This window comes from Ranitomeya imitator, chromosome 4 (assembly GCF_032444005.1).
Source record: "Ranitomeya imitator isolate aRanImi1 chromosome 4, aRanImi1.pri, whole genome shotgun sequence".
Classification (NCBI taxonomy): domain Eukaryota; kingdom Metazoa; phylum Chordata; class Amphibia; order Anura; family Dendrobatidae; genus Ranitomeya; species Ranitomeya imitator.
The window spans coordinates 600,966,713-600,988,446 of record NC_091285.1 but is presented as its reverse complement, the minus strand read 5'-3'; the positions used below and the strand labels follow the sequence as shown (position 1 = coordinate 600,988,446).

The 21,734-nt window shown below is 42.5% G+C and overlaps 1 protein-coding gene across 4 annotated transcripts in view; it reads left to right on the top strand.

Moving 5' to 3' along the window:
* The first annotated feature begins 416 nt into the window (after positions 1–416).
* Positions 417–21,734, top strand: part of SLC4A5 (solute carrier family 4 member 5) — a 146,017-nt gene continuing 124,699 nt past the window's right edge. For 2 of the 4 annotated variants that reach the window (XM_069766521.1, XM_069766520.1), the window contains exons 1-2: positions 417–472; positions 555–746. In XM_069766521.1, the coding sequence (XP_069622622.1) occupies positions 424–472; positions 555–746 (241 nt within the window). In that variant the 5' untranslated portion in view covers positions 417–423. Of the gene's footprint in view, positions 473–554; positions 747–2,284; positions 2,385–21,734 lie in introns of those variants that run through there. The other 2 variants (XM_069766522.1, XM_069766523.1) reach the window with 1 other exon arrangement.

The window sequence follows — 21,734 nt, the reverse complement described above, 5'->3', positions numbered from 1 at the left end:
AGGTCTCATATCATGTCGGGTTTAGGAAGGAGATAGCAAAAGCAGGCAATTGAATTACCGGCTTTAAAGCTATCTAGCGCTGTATGAAGTAATAATATATATATACATATATGTGTCTAATGACACATATATATATATATATATATATATAGACAGTATATATATATATATATATATATATTTTACACATGGATCCCTTGTATAGCCGTGTGTTGGTTTTGCAAGCCTGCGATAAAAACACGCAGTACGGATGCCATACGGATTACATACGGAGGATGCCATGCGCAAAATACGCTGACACACCCTGTCTTACGCCAAGTGTGACGCCGGCCTTAGGGTTTTTTTATTCATAATGGTAGCAGTTTATGTTAGAAATAATCCCATCTTCCTTTATGTGTTTTCTCTTATAGGTTTTTGGATACAATGGATGATGATATCAGCAGCTCCAGGAAGAGATATGAAGATGAAGAGGGTATGCGTACAGAATAATATTAGTCTTTTTGGAAATGGTATATTGATGGTTACTGATGGTGATTTACCTTCTTGCTCTCCAGATTACCACTCCATCTATATCGGAGTGCCAGCTCCAAGGAGTTACAGAAGAAAGCGACGTCGGAGAAGGTCTTTATCCAGCCGAGAAAGGAGCAGTGAAAATGAGAAGCACTATAGCATGGATGAGCATCTAGATACAGATGAAGGGGGAAGACTCAACTATGACAATGAGAATTATAACATCAGCAGAACCAGTAAGTGACTAAACGTAGGAATGTAACAGAAAAAGAAGAAATAGTCAAGTGAGGCTTCATCATAGGGCTAGCCTTACGTTGGATGGTGCCCTGTACCGTGGCCTCTGTTCTTCCTACCCCAATGTTGTGCCCAAATTTCAGAGCTGTGAATTATCCAATTACCTTTTCACTTCAGTGCCTAATCAAAGCTGAACTCCACAGGTTTTTTTTTAATTTTATCACTGGAGTGGTGCCTCTAATCGAAGTCCCCTGCCCCTACTCTCATACTTTCCTGCCACCATCTTCACCTGTTTTCGCCACCACTCCTGTCAGTTTCAGACAGTTTGTGATCTGCTGGATCGCTCCAGGGTTTCATAGTCACTCTTCAATGCAAGTCTATGAGAGCCTTGTTCTGTCCTGGTTCTGGCTCTCATAGACTTACATTGAGATCCTGTGATGTAACTTCTGACGTCCGGCCAGTCAAAACTTACAGTCAAAAGATGACGCTGCGGGAAACGGAGCGGCTTCGATAAAAGGTGAAGATGCCGGAGAGTGAGTATAAGAGTAGGGGCAGGGACTTCAGATTAGCAGAACCACTCCGGGGTTAAAAAACAAAACAAAACATAAAATGTTGGAGTGGCGCTATGACAATGCTATATAGTGCTGCAGCCATCATAATCCACATAAAAATAATCTGCAGTACTAAAGGGGAATTTGCACTGGAAGATAATTCTGGACAAACGTTGTTAAAACCTCGTTTCACGATTATTTTTCTGATTAAACAGGCTGCCAATCACTTAATGAATGAGCAACATGCTCATCGGGTGAAATGATCCTTTGCGCAGCATGAAAGATCATCGTTCTCAGCAGTGCATTCTCCTGTGTAACCAGGACTCGGGCTGCCGAGAACCATGGCAGCCTGTGCACACTGCGCAATCTAGTCAGTATTCATCGTTCACTTTGTTCTACCTGTGGAAACCGGCATTTAATGTCCATCAGCTGGTAAAAGTTTACCGATCGGAGGTCATTTCATGCAGCCAGTCGGTCCACGCAAACAGACCTTACATAGCAGGCAAGGATTTATGATTGCCATACAAATTCAATACCTGTTGCCCCCCAAACAATCATTTGCCGACAACTCTCCCGTACAACTCCCCACACACATACATTCTCAGCTGGCCAGACATGTTAGACCAGAGTCCATCAGACAGAGCATGGTGACATTGCAGCCTCGTCACCACTGAACATAGACCATGCCCACAATGTTACCTTTTATAACAACTGGGGTTTAGGCCTGCAGTTACACTGGGATGATGGCCACTGAAGGCTGATATTGCAGTACAGCGGATCAACCTATAATGACACTATACTAGTCAGTTTCAGTTTAAAAACACATTTTATCCAGATAAAAAAAGGCGATAAAACTATTACATGTTCATTATTACATTGGTGCGTACAGAACGCTGAGCTGCTTTAAATTAGGCTCAGGTCGTATCACCTCTGGATACGGGATTTTGTGACCTCACACTATGAAAACCCCTGTCCATGGTAAAGCACTTGAAACTTTCTGTAATCTGCTCACTAAGCTGTAGCTGAAGTAGAGAAACTTCAGTCACTAGAGAAGAGGACGGCGGGGCAGCATGCAGGTACCACCGCCAGGTAAGACCTGGGACCTCACACGGGGCACGCTTCATTGCCACAGAGGCATGAGGCTGAGACATTACAGATCACAGACAATAATTCGCTCTACATTCACCACCATGTTCTGTAATCAGGAATCTAAAGTCATGCGTGGAATCCAATTAACTATCTATCTATTATCTATCTATCTATCATCTATTTATCTATCTATCTATCTATCTATCATCTATTTATCTATCTATCTATTATCTATCTATCTATCTATCTATCTATCTATCTATTATCTATCTATCATCTGTCTATCTATCTATCTATTATCTATCTATCTATCTCATCTATCATCTTTCTATGTATCTATCTATCTATTATCTATCTATCTATCTATCTATCTATCTCATCTATCATCTATCTATGTATCTATCTATTATCTATCTATCTATCTATCTATCTATCTATCTATCTAATCTATCATCTATCTATCTATCTATCTATCTATCTATCTATCTATCATCTATCATCTATCTATATATCTATGTATCTATCTATGTATCTATCTATCTATCTATGTATCTATCTATCATCTATGTATCGATGTATCTATGTATCTATCTATCTATCTATCTATCTAACTATCATCTATGTATCTATGTATCTATCTATCTATCTATCTATCTATCTATCTATCTATCATCTATCTATTTATCTATCCATTATCTATCTAAGTATTATCTATCTATCCCATATCTATTATCTATTTATTATCTATCTGTCTAATATCTATTATCTATCTATCCCATATCTATTATCTATCTGTTATCTATCTATCTATTATCTATTTATTATCTATCTGTCTATCCCATATTTATCTATCTATCTATTATCTATCTATCTATCTAATATCTATTAGCGATCTATCCCATATCTATTATCTATTTATTATCTATCTACGGTATTTCTCTAATATATATTATCTATCTATCATCTATTTATCTATCTATTATCTATCTAATATATATCTATTATCTATATATCTTATTATCTATCTATCTATCTATCTATCTTATCTATCTTATTATATATCTATTATCTATCTATCTATCTATCTATCTATCTATCTATCTATCTATCTATCTATCTATCTATATCATCTATGTATCTATCTATTGTGTATCTATCTTATTATCTATCTATTATCTATATATTGTATATCTATTCATCTATCTAGCACATATCTATCAATCTAATGTCTATTTATCTAGCTACTAAGTCTATCTATCTCATATCTACTGTATCTATATGTCCATATATCTAAATATTATATGTCTGTCTGTCTGTCATTTATCACCTTTCATAAATGTATTTCATATAACAAAACTGACATGTTTCTTTATGGAAAAAAATTAAGCATTTATAAAAATGCACTAAAATGGGGCAGTATGCTCAACCCTAACATTGTATCACTTAAATGTGCACTCAAATTCATTACAACTAAAAGGGTCCTACAGAAAATAAAATATATGAAATAATGAAAAATACTTTAGAAATAAATTTGTAAAATTCTTTTGAGTTTTTATTTATACCCTTTTTGTCCAAGGGGCACTGGTTTCTGATACAGTAGTTAATTTAGACCCTATCCTAAATGCAAAGAAGGGTTATGTCAGTACAGAGAGCCCCATACCTTGGGGGTCCTCCTGACCGCTCTGTCAGTAAGGATATGTTCACACAGTTTTTTCACCATGAAAAATCCACACTGAAAAATAAGCTTAATAAACAAAGTGTTTAGCATTTTTTTGGTGTATTTTTTATATTGTTTTTTAAGTATGGATAGTTTTTTTTCAGTCAGTAGTCAAATTTGAGGCATATTTACAAGCAGAACGCCTCAAGAACTGGTATGTTTCTTCTTTTTCCACTTGTAAATAAACCATGTGAACCATAGCCCTGTTTTTCCATGGAAAAGAGTAGGTCGCTTATTCAAGGAGTCCTTGATGTGGTTTATCATGTACATTTTGAAAAAAAACCATATGGACATACCATTGTATATCAGGAGAGATAGAAGCCTCCTGACTGGAGTAAATGTGTGCGTCTGGTCCCTTCCCCTCACAGCTTCTGAAATGTCTGCCCCATTTATGGACACAACTGTGATGTTATGTCATCTCTGTTATATACGGGTTGGTTTTAAAGTAAGAGACAGAGAAGGCAAAAGTCCTATGGGAAAGGTGGAAAACAACAGCGCAATATGGGGGTTTACCCCGTAGAAAATGTATAAACAAGAGGTGCAGGGATTTGGTCACCTTGCAGGATCATGAGATCACAACACCATATTAGTTAAAAAACAAACGGCTGCTGCAGATTCACGACTGAATTTTAGGAAAAGGTTAAAAGTGAAAAATCTACCCTTTTTGCGTTGCCGAAGGCACCAGTAGCGGTTTCCAGAGATTTCGATGGAAGAATCCAGAAAATGAAATATAGAGAATTGTTTTATTGTCTACATGTTTCGAAGTTCACAGACTTCTTCATCCGGTGGTTGGTCCTGATGAAGAAGTCTGTTAACTTTGAAATGCGCTGGCAATAAAACCGCAATTCTCTACATTTCACCTCCTGGATTCTTCCATCACAATTTGTGGAAACCACTATTGGAGTCTTCAGCAGCACAAAAGAAGGTACATTTTTCAGTTTTATTCTCTTCCGAGAGAAGGCAACAGAGCTCACGTAGTTTTGACTCTCTATTTTGACACAATCCATCCTGCTCTGTGTTTAGGAGGGGTTTTCTGTTTCTTAGAGATGAGAAAATCGATTCTGCGAAAACCAATTTCGGTGCACATTTTTTAGACATTGTAAATCCGAATAATTCTAGTGAACTTTCTAAACTTAAACTGGCTGTCGCAATGTTAGGCCTCTTTCACACTTCTGTTTTTTACAATCAGTCACAATCCATCAAAATGTTGAAAAGACAGATCCTGTGCGGATTGTAAAAAACGGATGCACTGGATCCGTTTTTTTGACGGATCCTTTTTTTGATGAATGCTTAGCGTTTTCCAAGCGATCTGTAGCATCGCTTGGAAAACTGATTTTGTAGAATTATAGTCAGATATATGAGTTACTAATTATACTAAATATGCGATAATGATCATCATTTTCATATCTAGGTTTAAACACAGTCATTAACTGAAAAAGAAACTTAAAACTGGACGAGAAATAGCTAAACTCTGCTACAAAGGTGAGATTGTGGAAGACAGTTAAATGTTTTAGGTCAACCACAAAGGCAAGACTGAGCACGGCAATAAGTTTTAAAAGTAGACTGAGGTTTCAAGATGTGCTGTTCAAGCTCTTTTCAAGATGCACCAAGAAATGGGCAACATTGAAGACCATATACGCAGTGATCAGACAGGGAACGGTTTCAGGTTCAGGTACTGTGAGTGCGGTTACAGGGTTCAGGTACCGCGGGAGCAGCCTCAAGGCTCAGATACCACAGGTGCAGCTTCAAGGCTCAGGTACTACGGGTGGCTTCAGGACTCAGGTACCACCAGTGCAGCTTCAGCATTCAGGTACCGCAGGAAGCTGTATCAGGCTCAGGTACCGTAGGGAGCAGTATCAGGCTCAGGTACCAAAGGGAGTGGTGTCAGTACTCACTTGTGGAGCTTGCCTTCTACACCTCCATTGATTTGAATAGGAGGCAGATGTACCTTGGCCACCACCAGAAGATGAAGCAACATGGCAAGTGAGTACTTCCCACTGGTGGCCGCCTTCGCCAACACCTATAACAGCTAATCGGTGGTGGTGTCATACCCCAGCTGATCAGACATTGATGACCTAGCCTAAAAATAGGACATTCACTTTGAAGACGTCAGTACACAACAAACAAGTGGATGGCAGACCTGGCAGAGAAGATGGCATCACCAGCGGCTGAACTGGACCTACAGGATTAGACATATCCAATGAAGCACTTCAGCTGATATCCAGTCTAGAATGGCTCATGAGAACTCAGCTGCGAAAGACCTATGAGCAGAGGCTACAACAGACCAGGCAGCACATAAAAAGCGTTCCTCTACTTGTGTAGCATTCCTATCCGAAGCTTTAGCTGCTCAGTTATAGCTCGTACAACTTCAGATAGCACCTCTCCCTCAACGGAGGACATCGGTAAGGGACTCTGCAGGCGTTGGACGGTAATCTGATACCGATTCACCATGTCTTGCTGCAAGAAATCTCCCACCAAACCATAGTCAAGGTATATTCTCTCGACAAACCAGAAGCCTCCAGATGATAGGGAAACAGTCAGTCACCAGTGAAGAAGTATGACTCTCACCTAGGGTAGCCTCTCCAACAGACTCTAGGCTTTGGAATTTCTCAGGTTTCTCAGGACAACTTTGAATGGAGTGTTCTTTGCAACCACAGAAGTAACCCAATACCTTGGCACATCGGTGTTCTGGCTGCTGCCCAGCCAGCCCAACTTGGTCGACTTGCATGGATTCAGAGAAAACAGCTGAATCAGAAGGTTGGGGAACAAGTGGTCTATGGAAGGATGGACCTAGAAGTGATGGTTTCCTCTTACGTATCAACTCACTGATCCATTCCTGGAACTTGAGAAGAGGAGATGCAGCAGAAGACTCTCATCCCGGCTCATCGAATACCTTTCAGAAGGCTACTAAGAAGATCTGCAGATCTGAAATCACAGGAACACCTCTCTCTCATAAGAAGTTGAGACAAGCTACTGCCTCTCCTGCTAGGTAGGACATTAGCAATTCCACCTTAACCATATCAGCGGTTAATGGACCAACAATTCATAGTGCTGCATGCACTGTTCTAGGAACCAATGGCACTGCTTAAAATTTCTGTCATAACATGATGGAGCACGCAGGACGGGTTCAGCTCCAGGAGCGTAAGTTGCAGGCTGATTAGTCATGGCTGCTGATGCAACTTGGGCTGGAATGAATGAAGCTGCCGTGGTGGTTCACACTGCGTTAGTTCACACTGGGTTCACTGCGTTAATGTAACCCGTTTAACGGACTACATTACACCGTGGCGTAATGCGGTGTAACGTAGTCCGTTAACGCCGCCATTACTTTCAATGGCGGAAGCATCGCTAGCGCACGACCACAATGGGCGTGCGCTAGCGATGTGCCGTCATTGAGTGACGGACCCAAGACGCGGGCTGCAGCGTTTCCGGTTCCTTCACTGCTAGCACACTGCTAGCGCAGATGGAGCTAGCAGATTCTCCATCTGCGCTAGCGACGTGCAAACATCGGCACTTGCATTAGTGCAGTCCATTTAACGGATGTGTTGAACGGACTGCACTAACGCAGTGTGAACTTAGACTTGAGCTGCAGGTAGCAGTCATTTACCACTACTGGGCAGTTCCTAGTACTGCAGCTACTGAGCCCAAGGGTCAGGTTCGCTGACATGGACATGGACTTGGAGTCATTGGAAGAACAGAACTCGGACATTGTTCAGAAAACTCAGGTACTTGTTCAGTGGGAGGACAAATATTGGCACGGAGTCACAGACAGGGCTAGATTCGGACTCTGTTCAGACAGCAAATAAAACCAAAGGAGAGCTCACAGTAGTAGTAGGGAGATAATACAAGATAGATATTGGATAAATTACTGAATATTATAAGCTACTGATAAGTTGGACGAGTATAAAAAAAGGTGGACAGTCGGAAAATTCTCAATTAAAAAACAAAAACACACCACAGAACCGACTATATGTCCAATATAAAATAGTTTTTATTAATATAAAATTCTAGTAAGAAGAGACAATATATAGGGGAAAACCAATACAGATACAGATTGTAGGCCACAGTGCCTTCATCTACATGGTATAGGAATATTATATACATAGAAAAGCAAGGACGTATATCCAGGAGACGATGTGTTATGGATATAGCTATGTAAACCACAAAAATATGACGTCATACAAATTATAAAGAGATCACAATCCAGTTATGTGAGCGGACAAGAGAAAAATCTCAAAAAATGTGTATAACTAATAAGTATTCATATGTGATTATAAAAAATTGTTACCCTATAAGTCAAAGGGAGTACCAAACTAAAATAAAAGTCAAAACAACAGCAAAAATGTATACAATGTGAGGCAATCATGCGTCTACCAACATAATAAAACAACCATCAATTAAAAAACAGTAAACAACGAGTGAATTCTATGTTTACAGGGTAACACAAAGTATTATATGTGTTATAGTGAAAAGAAAGTAAATAGTAACAGTAAAGGAGGAAGGATTGAATGTAAATGTGAATAGTCACTCACAATGAGTCTGTGGATCCCTGGCTCCTGGATGGCGTCCTCCCCAACGTGCGTTTCGGCTCTTTGCCATTGCATTTTTTCTTTTTAATTCTGTTCAGACAACACAGATTCTGGGTCAGTGGGAAGAACAGATACTCACACAGAGTCACAGGCCTGCAGGGCTGGATTTAGATACTGGAACAGGCTCCGATATTACGGACTCTGGAATTCTAATCAGAAGAGACACTGATGCTGGTTCAGGTACAGCAGGTGCAACCTCACGGTTCAGGTACCGTGGATGCAGCTTCAGGGTTCAGGTACCGTGGGGATGAGTTCAGGGTTCAGGTACCGCGGGTACAGCTTCAGGGTTCCGTTACTGCGGTTGCGGCTACAAGGTTCAGGTACCACAGGTGAGGCTTCACGGTTAAGGTATCACAAGTGCTACTTAAGGTTTCAGGTAAAGCAGGGAGCAGTGACAGGTTCAGGTACTGCAGAGAGCAGTGTCATGCTCAGGTACCGCAGGGAGCGATATCAGGCTCAGGCCCAACAGGGAGCAGGGTCAGGCTCAGGTAGCGCAGAAAGGGGCATCAGAGTTCAGGTTCTGCCAATGCAGCTCCAGGCTCGGGTACTGCAGGAAGCGGTGTCAGGGTTCAGGTGCTACCTATGCAGCTTCTCGCTCAGGTACCGCAGAGGAGCGGTGTCAGAGCTGAGGTGCTGCCGATGCGGCTTGAGGCTCAGGTACTCCAGAGAGCTGTGTCAGGAGGTTCAGGTGCTGCCAATGCAGCTTCAGGCTCAGGTACCCCAGGGAGTGGTGTCAGGGTTCAGGTAACACAGACAACAGGAACAGGTTCAGGGTCAAAAACACGGGTCACAGGCACAGGAGTAGTTTCAGGGACCTGGCAACAAACTAACAAGAATGACCACAAACAAACATTAAAAAGGGCATTGTACAGGCACCTCCCTACAGAGGAGTATGTCTTAAATACTAGATGCCTCGCAGCTATTGACTGGGGGCATTTCCAAAGTGTGCCCTTTTAAGAATCGGGGATCGCGCGCATGCACTAAGAGCGCCGCCAGGAGACCAGGAAGCCATGCAGAGCAGAGAGACACCGCTGAGCAGCTGGGACAGTGAGTATGTCGGCACCAGGAGGAGGGAGAGGGAGCATTCAGGGATGCCATCATAGCCTTACATAAACATGCAGCCAATGTCATTAAGAACTAGATTCAGAATAACGAAAAAGGATCCTGGAAGTGATGGTATGGCCCCACAGAGGCCACACAGAGGCTCAACATCATCCAGTTTAGGTGGGATTACATGAAGACACAGAAGGATTTACCCAAGCCTGTATCAAAAGAAGATCTGTGGTTAGTTCTCCAAGATATCTGGAATAACCTCCCTGCCGAGTCCCTTCAAAAACTGTGTGCAAGTGACAAGTACAAGTGTACCTAGAAAAACTAATGCTGTTTTGCAAACAAAGGGTGGTCACACCATTGATTAAAAGCATTGATATATTAAAGCATACTTACTCTGCTGCAGTTTATCCACACATGCCTAAAGGTATCGTCACACATAACGATATCGTTAACGATATAGTTGCTTTTTGTGACGTAGCAACGATATCGTTAAGGAAATCGTTATGTGTGACAGCGACCAACGATCAGGCCCCTGCTGGGAGATCGTTGGTCGCTGAGGAAAGTCCAGAACTTTATTTCGTCGCTGGACTCCCTGCAGACATCGCTGGATCGGCGTGTGTGACACCGATCCAGCGATGTCTTCACTGGTAACCAGGGTAAACATCGGGTAACTAAGCGCAGGGCCGCGCTTAGTAACCCGATGTTTACCCTGGTTACCAGCGTAAACGTTAAAAAAACAAACACTAGATACTTACCTTCAGCTGTCTGTCCCCGGCGCTGTGCTTCTCTGCACTCCTCCTGCATCCTGTGTCAGCGCCGGCCAGCCGGAAAGCACAGCGGTGACGTCACCGCTCTGCTTTCCGGCTGACCGGCGCTGACAGTGCAGAGGAAAGCAGAGCGCCGGAGGACAGACAGCTGAAGGTAAGTATGTAGTGTTTGTTTTTTTAACGTTTACGCTGGTAACCAGGGTAAACATCAGGTTACTAAGCGCGGCCCTGGTTACCGGGGACCTCAGGATCGTTGGTCGCTGGAGAGCTGTCTGTGTGACAGCTCTCTAGCGATCAAACAGCGACGCTGCAGCGATCGACATCGTTGTCGGTATCGCTGCAGCGACGCTTAGTGTGACGGTACCTTAAATCTTTTGCACAGCGCTGTACTAGTAGAGGGACAATTTAGCATGTTATAGCACTCATTTTTTGGCACCTGTGCAGTGACTGCGAAAGCCACACTCAATATTACCATTTTTATTTTTTTGCATTAAAATAGCAGAATTAAACACCACTTTTTTTTAGTTCAGTCTTTGACAAATGCCGCTGTCACTACCACAGCCGCTACACAGACTGACCTCTCCTGCCTGTCCCGTTGTTCCATAATGTCTTGCTGCTGCTACCATTGTCACTACCCAGCTGCCTGTCCACCATGCTACATATTGTCCTGCTGCTGCTGGGAAGGAACTCAACCTACACAGGGAAAATATAACAACAAACCTGAAACTGCTCTCAAAAAGGGATAATTTTTGGATGGCTAACAGAAGCCATTGCTTTTTCACTTTCCAAATACCAAACCTATTGCTGCTTCCCAAAAAGGGATAATTCTTGGGCTGTCTTCTTTCATCTACATCACCTATGTGTAAATGTTGGCATGGCAAACATCCCCCCCACCCAAAAGTGATAATTTTTGGATCTTTTTTGCATTTTAAAAACCATAGAAAGTTCTGTCAGTGCAGATTTTGACTAATCAAGCTGTTTGTCACCATCGTATTATCATCTCTTAACCAACAGTCATATAATTAACCCCTCTGTGACCTTAGACGTACTATCCCGTCGAGGTGCCCTGGGCTTATCTGACCCTGGACGGGATAGTACGTCATAGCCGATCGGCCGCGCTCACGGGGGGAGCGCGGCCGATCGCGGCCGGGTGTCAGCTGCTTATCGCAGCTGACATCCGGCACTATGTGCCAGGAGCGGTCACGGACCGCCCCCGGCACATTAACCCCTGGCACACCGCGATCAAAGATGATCGCGATGTGTCGGCGGTGCAGGGAAGTACCGCGCAGGGAGGGGCCTCCCTGCGGGCTTCCCTGAGACCCCCGGAGCAACGCGATGTGATCGCGTTGCTGCGAGGGTCTCACCTCCCTCCCTGCTCCCTCCAGCCCCGGATCCAAGATGGCCGCGGATCCGGGTAGTGCAGGGAGGGAGGTGGCTTCACAGAGCCTGCTCAGAGCAGGCACTGTGAAGGCTGCAGCGCTGCATGTCAGATCAGTGATCTGACAGAGTGCTGTGCACACTGTCAGATCACTGATCTGTGATGTCCCCCCCTGGGACAAAGTAAAAAAGTAAAAAAAAAAATTTCCAAATGTGTAAAAAAAAAATATTCCAAAATAATGAAAAAAAATATATATTATTCCCATAAATACATTTTTTCATCTAAATAAAAAAAAACCCAATAAAAGTACACATATTTAGTATCGCCGCGTCCGTAACGACCCGACCTATAAAACTGTCCCACTAGTTAACCCCTTCAGTAAACACCGTAAGAAAAAAAAAAAAAAACGAGGCAAAAAACAACGCTTTATTATCATACCGCCGAACAAAAAGTGGAATAACACGCGATCAAAAGGACAGATATAAATAACCATGATACCGCTGAAAGCGTCATATTGTCCCGCAAAAAACGAGCCACAATACAGCATCATCAGCAAAAAAATAAAAAAGTTATAGCCCTGAGAATAAAGCGATGCAAAAATAATTTTTTTTTCTGTAAAATAGTTTTTATCGTATAAAAGCGCCAAACCATAAAAAAATGATATAAATGAGGTATCGCTGTAATCGTACTGACCCGAAGAATAAAACTGATTTATCAATTTTACCAAACGCGGAACGGTATAAACGCCTCCCCCAATAGAAATTCATGAATAGCTGGTTTTTGGTCATTCTTCCTCACAAAAATCGGAATAAAAAGCGATCAAAAAATGTCACGTGCCCGAAAATGTTTTCAATAAAAACGTCAACTCGTCCCGCAAAAAACAAGACCTCACATGACTCTGTGGACCTAAATATGGAAAAATTATAGCTCTCAAAATGTGGTATTGCAAAAAATATTTTTTGCAATAAAAAGGGTCTTTCAGTGTGTGACGGCTGCCAATCATAAAAATCCGCTAAAAAACTCGCTATAAAAGTAAATCAAACCCCCCTTCATCACCCCCTTAGTTAGGGAAAAATAAAAAAAAATGTATTTATTTCCATTTTCCCATTAGGGTTAGGGTTAGGGCTAGGGTTAGGGCTAGGGCTAGGGTTAGGGCTAGGGTTAGGGCTAGGGCTAGGGTTAGGGCTAGGGTTAGGGTTAGGGCTAGGGTTAGGGTTAGGGCTAGGGTTAGGGCTAGGGCTAGGGTTAGGGCTAGGGCTAGGGTTAGGGCTAGGGTTAGGGCTAGGGTTAGGGCTAGGGTTAGGGCTAGGGTTAGGGTTGGGGCTACAGTTAGGGTTGGGGCTAAAGTTAGGGTTAGGGTTTAGATTACATTTACAGTTGGGAATAGGGTTGGGATTAGGGTTAGGGGTGTGTCAGGGTTAGAGGTGTGGTTAGGGTTACCATTGGAATTAGGGTTAGGGGTGTGTTTAGATTAGGGTTTCAGTTATAATTGGGGGGTTTCCACTGTTTCGGCACATCAGGGGCTCTCCAAACACGACATGGCGTCCGATCTCAATTCCAGCCAATTCTGCGTTGAAAAAGTAAAACAGTGCTCCTTCCCTTCCGAGCTCTCCTGTGTGCCCAAACAGGGGTTTACCCTCACATATGGGGTATCAGCGTACTCAGGACAAATTGGACAACAACTTTTGTGGACCAATTTCTCCTGTTACCCTTGGGAAAATACAAAACTGGGGGCTAAAAAATAATTTTTGTGGGAAAACAAAAAGATTTTTTATTTTCACGGCTCTGCGTTATAAACTGTAGTGAAAAACTTGGGGGTTCAAAGTTCTCACAACACATCTAGATAAGTTCATTGAGGGGTCTAGTTTCCAATATGGGGTCACTTGTGGGGGGTTTCTACTGTTTAGGTACATTAGGGGCTCTGCAAACGCAATGTGACGCCTGCAGACCAATCCATCTAAGTCTGCATTCCAAATGATGCTCCTTCCCTTCCGAGCCCTCCCATGCGCCCAAACGGTGGTTCCCCCCACATATCGGGTATCAGCGTACTCAGGACAAATTGGACAACAACATTTAGGGTCCAATTTCTCCTGCTAACCTTGGAAAAATACAAAACTGGGGGCTAAAATATAGTTTTTGTGGAAAAAAAAATATTTTTTATTTGCACGGCTCTGCGTTATAAACTGTAGTGAAATACTTGGGGGTTGAAAGCTCTCACAACACATCAAGATGAGTTCCTTAGGGGGTCTACTTTTCAAAATGGTGTCACTTGTGGGGGGTTTCTACTGTTTAGGTACATTAGGGGCTCTGCAAACGCAATGTGACGCCTGCAGACCATTCCATCTAAGTCTGCATTCCAAATGGCGCTCCTTCCCTTCCGAGCCCTCCCATGCGCCCAAACGGTGGTTCCCCCCCACATATGGGGTATCAGCGTACTCAGGACAAATTGGACAACAACTTTTGGGGTCCAATTTCTCCTGTTACCCTAGGGAAAATACAAAACTGGGGGCTAAAAAATAATTTTTGTGGGAAAAAATTATTTTTATGGCTCTGCATTATAAACTTCTGTGAAGCCCTTGGTGGGTCAAAGTGCTCACCACACATCCAGATAAGTTCCTTAGGGGGTCTACTTTCCAAAATGGTGTCACTTGTGGGGGGTTTCAATGTTTAGGCACATCAGTGGCTCTCCAAACGCAACATGGCGTCCCATCTCAATTCCTGTCAATTTTGCATTGAAAAGTCAAACGACGCTCCTTCCCTTCCGAGCTCTCCCATGCGCCCAAACAGTGGTTTACTGCCACATATGGGGTATCAGCGTACTCAGGACAAATTGGACAACAACTTTTGAGGTCCAATTTCTTCTCTTACCCTTGGAAAAATAAAAAATTGGGGGCAAAAATATAATTTTTGTGAAAAAATATGATTTTTTATTTTTACGGTTCTGCATTATAAACTTCTGTGAAGCACTTGGTGGGTCAAAGTGCTCACCACACATCCAGATAAGTTCCTTAGGGGGTCTACTTTCCAAAATGGTGTCACTTGTGGGGGGTTTCAATGTTTAGGCACATCAGTGGCTCTCCAAACGCAACATGGCGTCCCATCTCAATTCCTGTCAATTTTGCATTGAAAAGTCAAACGGCGCTCCTTCCCTTCCGAGCTCTCCCATGCGCCCAAACAGTGGTTTACTGCCACATATGGGGTATCAGCGTACTCAGGACAAATTGGACAACAACTTTTGGGGTCCATTTTCTCCTGTTACCCTTGGTAAAATAAAACAAATTGGAGCTGAAGTAAATTTTTTGTGTAAAAAAGTTAAATGTTCATTTTTATTTAAACATTCCAAAAATTCCTATTAAACACCTGAAGGGTTAATAAACTTCTTGAATGTGGTTTTGAGCACCTTGAGGGGTGCAGTTTTTAGAATGGTGTCACACTTGGGAATTTTCTATCATATAGACCCCTCAAAATGACTTCAAATGAGACGTGGTCCCTAAAAAAAAATGGTGTTGTAAAAATGAGAAATTGCTGGTCAACTTTTAACCCTTATAACTCCCTAACAAAAAAAAAATTGGTTCCAAAATTATGCTGATGTAAAGGAGACATGTGGGAAATGTTACTTATTAAGTATTTTGTGTGACATATCTCTGTGATTTAATTGCATAAAAATTCAAAGTTTGAAAATTGCGAAATTTTCAAAATTTTTGCCAAATTTCCGTTTTTTTCACAAACAAACGCAGATACTATCAAAGAAATTTTACCACTATCATGAAGTACAATATGTCACGAGAAAACAATGTGAGAATCACCAGGATCCGTTGAAGCGTTTCGGAGTTATAACCTCATAAATGGACAGTGGTCAGAATTGTAAAAATTGGCCTGGTCATTGACGTGCAAACCACCCTTGGGGGTAAAGGGGTTAATGCCACTTTGAAATTACTAATGTTGTTTTTGTATAATGGGTGATAAAGTCCTATGAGACCTCACCGTGCTATACATGTCTTTTCCAAGCAATTAAAGGGTTTGAAACGAAATTGATTTATTTCAAAACAAATTATTTGGATGAATTGGGCAAATCGAACCTAAAGCATACTTCAGGACATTCCTTCATCTCTAATAATTACTAATATGTCAGCAGCCACTTTAATAAACCTAATAATACTCAGCAAACAAGACAAGAGTATATTAATGAATTTGTGAATTTATTTATAATATTTTTTCCATTGTCTGTAGAACCCCTTCAACTTGGAAATGTATAGCTATGGATTGTATATAAGCTAAAATGCTGCCCCTATATTTAGGTTAACAGGTCTCTATCAATGAAAGTCTCACATCATGTTTGAGACACTTAAACCTATCATAGAAAATAGGAAGGCAAGATAGCCCAGCGAGAGACTGTGACCTTGTGTTAAAATGTTGCTTTTAATGAGCCATTTAATATAAGGACGTCACATCACCAGTAGTGATCCACCGAATATAACATAAACACATAACAGCACACAATGAACGGTTGGACCAACTTGTTTCGACTTGCATCTTAATCATGGTAAATGCATGTGAATACTGAAGATATTTAACTAGTCTCCCATGTAAACTGCCCCAGGTCGCCAAATCAGGAGAATATCCTGGAATTAAAGAGACAGCTGCATAGAAACCAATAGAACAGATACAATAAAAAACACATAAGCATATAAAGACAAAAAAGTGTAATAATCTGTATATAAAAGCAATCATAGAAAAACCTAAAATGGAGAAGAAATATAATATAAGCGGACTTAATATTGCAAGATAAGATCTTTTCTGTGGTTGAGACCGTGCAGTGTTCTGGTTTCCAGTGTAAATATCCAGAATGATTCTCTATTGAGTAATTTGCATCTCTGATCTCCATCTCTACATGGTCTATAGAACTTTTCTATACCACAAAATTTGAGACCGCTTACATCACCCTTATGGACATTTGCCAAATGTTTGGATACCAGAGAAGAAGAGAGAACCTGAGGATTAGCAGCGTCAGAGATGTGCCGTCTGATTCTTGAGAGGACATGCTGTGCATCCTACATACTGCAGCCTACGGGCAGCGCATTCTGTAAGGTGTATGACAAATGGATCATGTATACGATAGATGGTAGAATTATGTAGGGATTGATATTTATTAGTTTTAAATACATGATGACATGCTATGCAGCCCTTAGCGAAACATCTAAAACACCTGTAGGTCCAGCCAGGTTTTTTCACAACCTGAATGTGAACTGGACTGATCACTGCAGATTAGACTTGGTGACAGTAAAAACTCTAAAGTAGGGGCCTTTTTTAAAGTCTTTTCTTCTCCATTTTAAGTTTTTCTATGATTGTTTTTATATACACACTAGATGGATGCCCAATTCTAACGCATCGGGTATTCTAGAATATGCATGTCCACGTAGTATATTGCCCAGCCACGTAGTACATTGCCCAGCCACGCAGTATATTGCCCAGCCACGTAGTATATTGCCCAGTCACATAGGATATTGCCCAGCTACGTAGTATATTGGCCAGTGACGTAGTATATTGGCCAGTCACGTAGGATATTGCCCAGCTACGTAGTATATTGGCCAGCCACGTAGTATATTGCTCAGCTACGTAGTATATTGCCCAGTCACGTAGTATATTGCCCAGCCACGTAGTATATTGCCCAGCCACGTAGTACATTGCCCAGCCACGCAGTATATTGCCCAGCCACGTAGTATATTGCCCAGTCACATAGTATATTGCCCAGCTACGTAGTATATTGGCCAGTCACGTAGTATATTGCCCAGCTACGTAGTATATTGCCCAGTCACGTAGTATATTGCCCAGTCACATAGTATATTGCCCAGTCACGTAGTACATTGCCCAGTCAAGTAGTATATTGCCCAGCCATGTAGTATATTGCCCAGTCACGTAGGATATTGCCCAGCTACGTAGTATATTGGCCAGTGACGTAGTATATTGGCCAGTCACGTAGGATATTGCCCAGCTACGTAGTATATTGGCCAGCCACGTAGTATATTGCCCAGCTACGTAGTATATTGCCCAGTCACGTAGTATATTGCCCAGCCACGTAGTATATTGCCCAGCCATGTAGTACATTGCCCAGCCACGCAGTATATTGCCCAGCCACGTAGTATATTGCCCAGTCACATAGGATATTGCCCAGCTACGTAGTATATTGGCCAGTGACGTAGTATATTGGCCAGTCACGTAGGATATTGCCCAGCTACGTAGTATATTGGCCAGCCACGTAGTATATTGCCCAGCTACGTAGTATATTGCCCAGTCACGTAGTATATTGCCCAGCCACGTAGTATATTGCCCAGCCACGTAGTACATTGCCCAGTCAAGTAGTATATTGCCCAGCCATGTAGTATATTGCCCAGTCACGTAGGATATTGCCCAGCTACGTAGTATATTGGCCAGCCACATAGTATATTGCCCAGCTACGTAGTATATTGCCCAGTCACGTAGTATATTGCCTAGTCACGTAGTACATTGCCCAGTCAGGTAGTATATTGCCCAGTCACATAGTATATTGCCCAGCTACGTAGTATATTGGCCAGTCACGTAGTATATTGCCCAGCTACGTAGTATATTGTCCAGTCACGTAGTATATTGCCCAGTCACATAGTATATTGCCCAGTCACGTAGTACATTGCCCAGTCAAGTAGTATATTGCCCAGCCATGTAGTATATTGCCCAGTCACGTAGGATATTGCCCAGCTACGTAGTATATTGGCCAGCCACATAGTATATTGCCCAGCCACGTAGTATATTGCCCAGCCACGCAGTATATTGCCCAGCCACGTAGTATATTGCCCAGTCACATAGGATATTGCCCAGCTACGTAGTATATTGGCCAGTGACGTAGTATATTGGCCAGTCACGTAGGATATTGCCCAGCTACGTAGTATATTGGCCAGCCACGTAGTATATTGCTCAGCTACGTAGTATATTGCCCAGTCACGTAGTATATTGCCCAGCCACGTAGTATATTGCCCAGCCACGTAGTACATTGCCCAGCCACGCAGTATATTGCCCAGCCACGTAGTATATTGCCCAGTCACATAGTATATTGCCCAGCTACGTAGTATATTGGCCAGTCACGTAGTATATTGCCCAGCTACGTAGTATATTGCCCAGTCACGTAGTATATTGCCCAGTCACATAGTATATTGCCCAGTCACGTAGTACATTGCCCAGTCAAGTAGTATATTGCCCAGCCATGTAGTATATTGCCCAGTCACGTAGGATATTGCCCAGCTACGTAGTATATTGGCCAGTGACGTAGTATATTGGCCAGTCACGTAGGATATTGCCCAGCTACGTAGTATATTGGCCAGCCACGTAGTATATTGCCCAGCTACGTAGTATATTGCCCAGTCACGTAGTATATTGCCCAGCCACGTAGTATATTGCCCAGCCATGTAGTACATTGCCCAGCCACGCAGTATATTGCCCAGCCACGTAGTATATTGCCCAGTCACATAGGATATTGCCCAGCTACGTAGTATATTGGCCAGTGACGTAGTATATTGGCCAGTCACGTAGGATATTGCCCAGCTACGTAGTATATTGGCCAGCCACGTAGTATATTGCCCAGCTACGTAGTATATTGCCCAGTCACGTAGTATATTGCCCAGCCACGTAGTATATTGCCCAGCCACGTAGTACATTGCCCAGTCAAGTAGTATATTGCCCAGCCATGTAGTATATTGCCCAGTCACGTAGGATATTGCCCAGCTACGTAGTATATTGGCCAGCCACATAGTATATTGCCCAGCTACGTAGTATATTGCCCAGTCACGTAGTATATTGCCTAGTCACGTAGTACATTGCCCAGTCAGGTAGTATATTGCCCAGTCACATAGTATATTGCCCAGCTACGTAGTATATTGGCCAGTCACGTAGTATATTGCCCAGCTACGTAGTATATTGTCCAGTCACGTAGTATATTGCCCAGTCACATAGTATATTGCCCAGTCACGTAGTACATTGCCCAGTCAAGTAGTATATTGCCCAGCCATGTAGTATATTGCCCAGTCACGTAGGATATTGCCCAGCTACGTAGTATATTGGCCAGCCACATAGTATATTGCCCAGCCACGTAGTATATTGCCCAGTCACGTAGTATATTGCCTAGTCACGTAGTACATTGCCCAGTCAGGTAGTATATTGCCCAGCCACGTAGTATATTGCCCAGTCACATAGTATATTGCCCAGCCACGTAGTATATTGCCCAGCCTCGTAGTATATTGCCCAGCAACGTATTATATTGCCCAGCCACGTAGTATATTGCACAGCCACGTAGTATGTAGTATATTGGTCAGCCACGTAGTATATTGCCCAGTAATGTAGTATATTGGCCAGTGACATAAAATAAAAAATAAACATATACTCACCTTACTCCTGGCTCCTGTGTACGGTGCACGCGGCAGTTTCCGGTCCCAGGGTTGGTATGACTATGAACGCAGGACCTGTGATGATGTCGCGGTCACATGACCGTGGCATCATGGCAGGTCCTTCTCATGCAGGCGCGCAGGACCTGTGATGAAGTTGCGGTCACATGACCGTGATGTCATGGCAGGTCCTTCTCGCGCAGGCGCGCAGGACCTGTGATGATGTCGCGGTCACTTGACCGTGACGTCATGTCAGGTCCTTCTCACGCAGGCGCGCAGGACCTGTGATGACGTCGCGGTCACATGACCGTGACGTCATGGCAGGTCCTTCTCTCATAGCATCCTTAGCACCGGAACCTGCCGACGGACATGACGCGATGTCGGAGGGTGAGAATTACGTTTTTTTTATTATTATTATTTGTAACATTAGATCGTTTTACTATTGATGCTGCGTACGCAGCATCAATAGTAAAAACTTGGTCACACAGGGTTAAAAGCTGCGTAACCGGAGTGCGTTACACCGCGCTCTGGTAACGCTTGCATTAACCCTGTGTGAGGGCTGACTGGATGACTGGAGGGGAGTATGGAGCAGGCACTGACAGCGGGGAGGAAAGATCGGCCATATTGCCGCCGGACTGCAGCCGTCACTGATTGGTCGTGGCAATGATCGTGGGCGTTTTGCCACGACCAATCAGCGACTTGGATTCCATGACAGACAGAGGCTGCGACCAATGAATATCCGTGACAGAAAGACAGACGGAAGTGACCCTTAGACAATTATATAGTAGGATTATTACACTATTTCTTTGTCTTTATATGCCTATGTGTTTTTTTGATTGTCCGTGCGAGCGCTGGACCTTAGGAATCTGAGTTCACCTGGTGAGCTGACTTTTTATCACTTTTTTCTGTTGGTCATACAAAATTCTCATATATCATTATAGAACTTGGTCCATCACTTTATTACTACTGCTGGGCATTATTTCACATATTTCCTATGTTTTTCTTATTAGTAGCAACATATCTGGTTATAAATTATCAGTAGAAAGAACTATTATTTCATTTATATAATTTCTACAATCTTTAGATATGTTGTACTATTAATATTCAGAAAACCAATACAAGATATGTTCCAGGACTGCAATCAAAGCGATAATTAACTTAAAAGAATTTTTACATTTTATTAAATACAAAATATAAAAAATGACATTCCAAAAATTCCAACACAGAGAACAATTGTTGGGTGAGCCACTGTGGGAACTCTAAGGCTGCCGTCAAACTATCAGTATTTGGTCAGTATTTTACATCAGTATTTGTAAGCCAAAACCAGGAGTGGAACAATTAGAGGAAAAGTATAATAGAAACATATACACCACTTCTGTATTTATCACCCACTCCTGGTTTTGGCTACAAATACTGATGTAAAATACTGACCAAATACTGA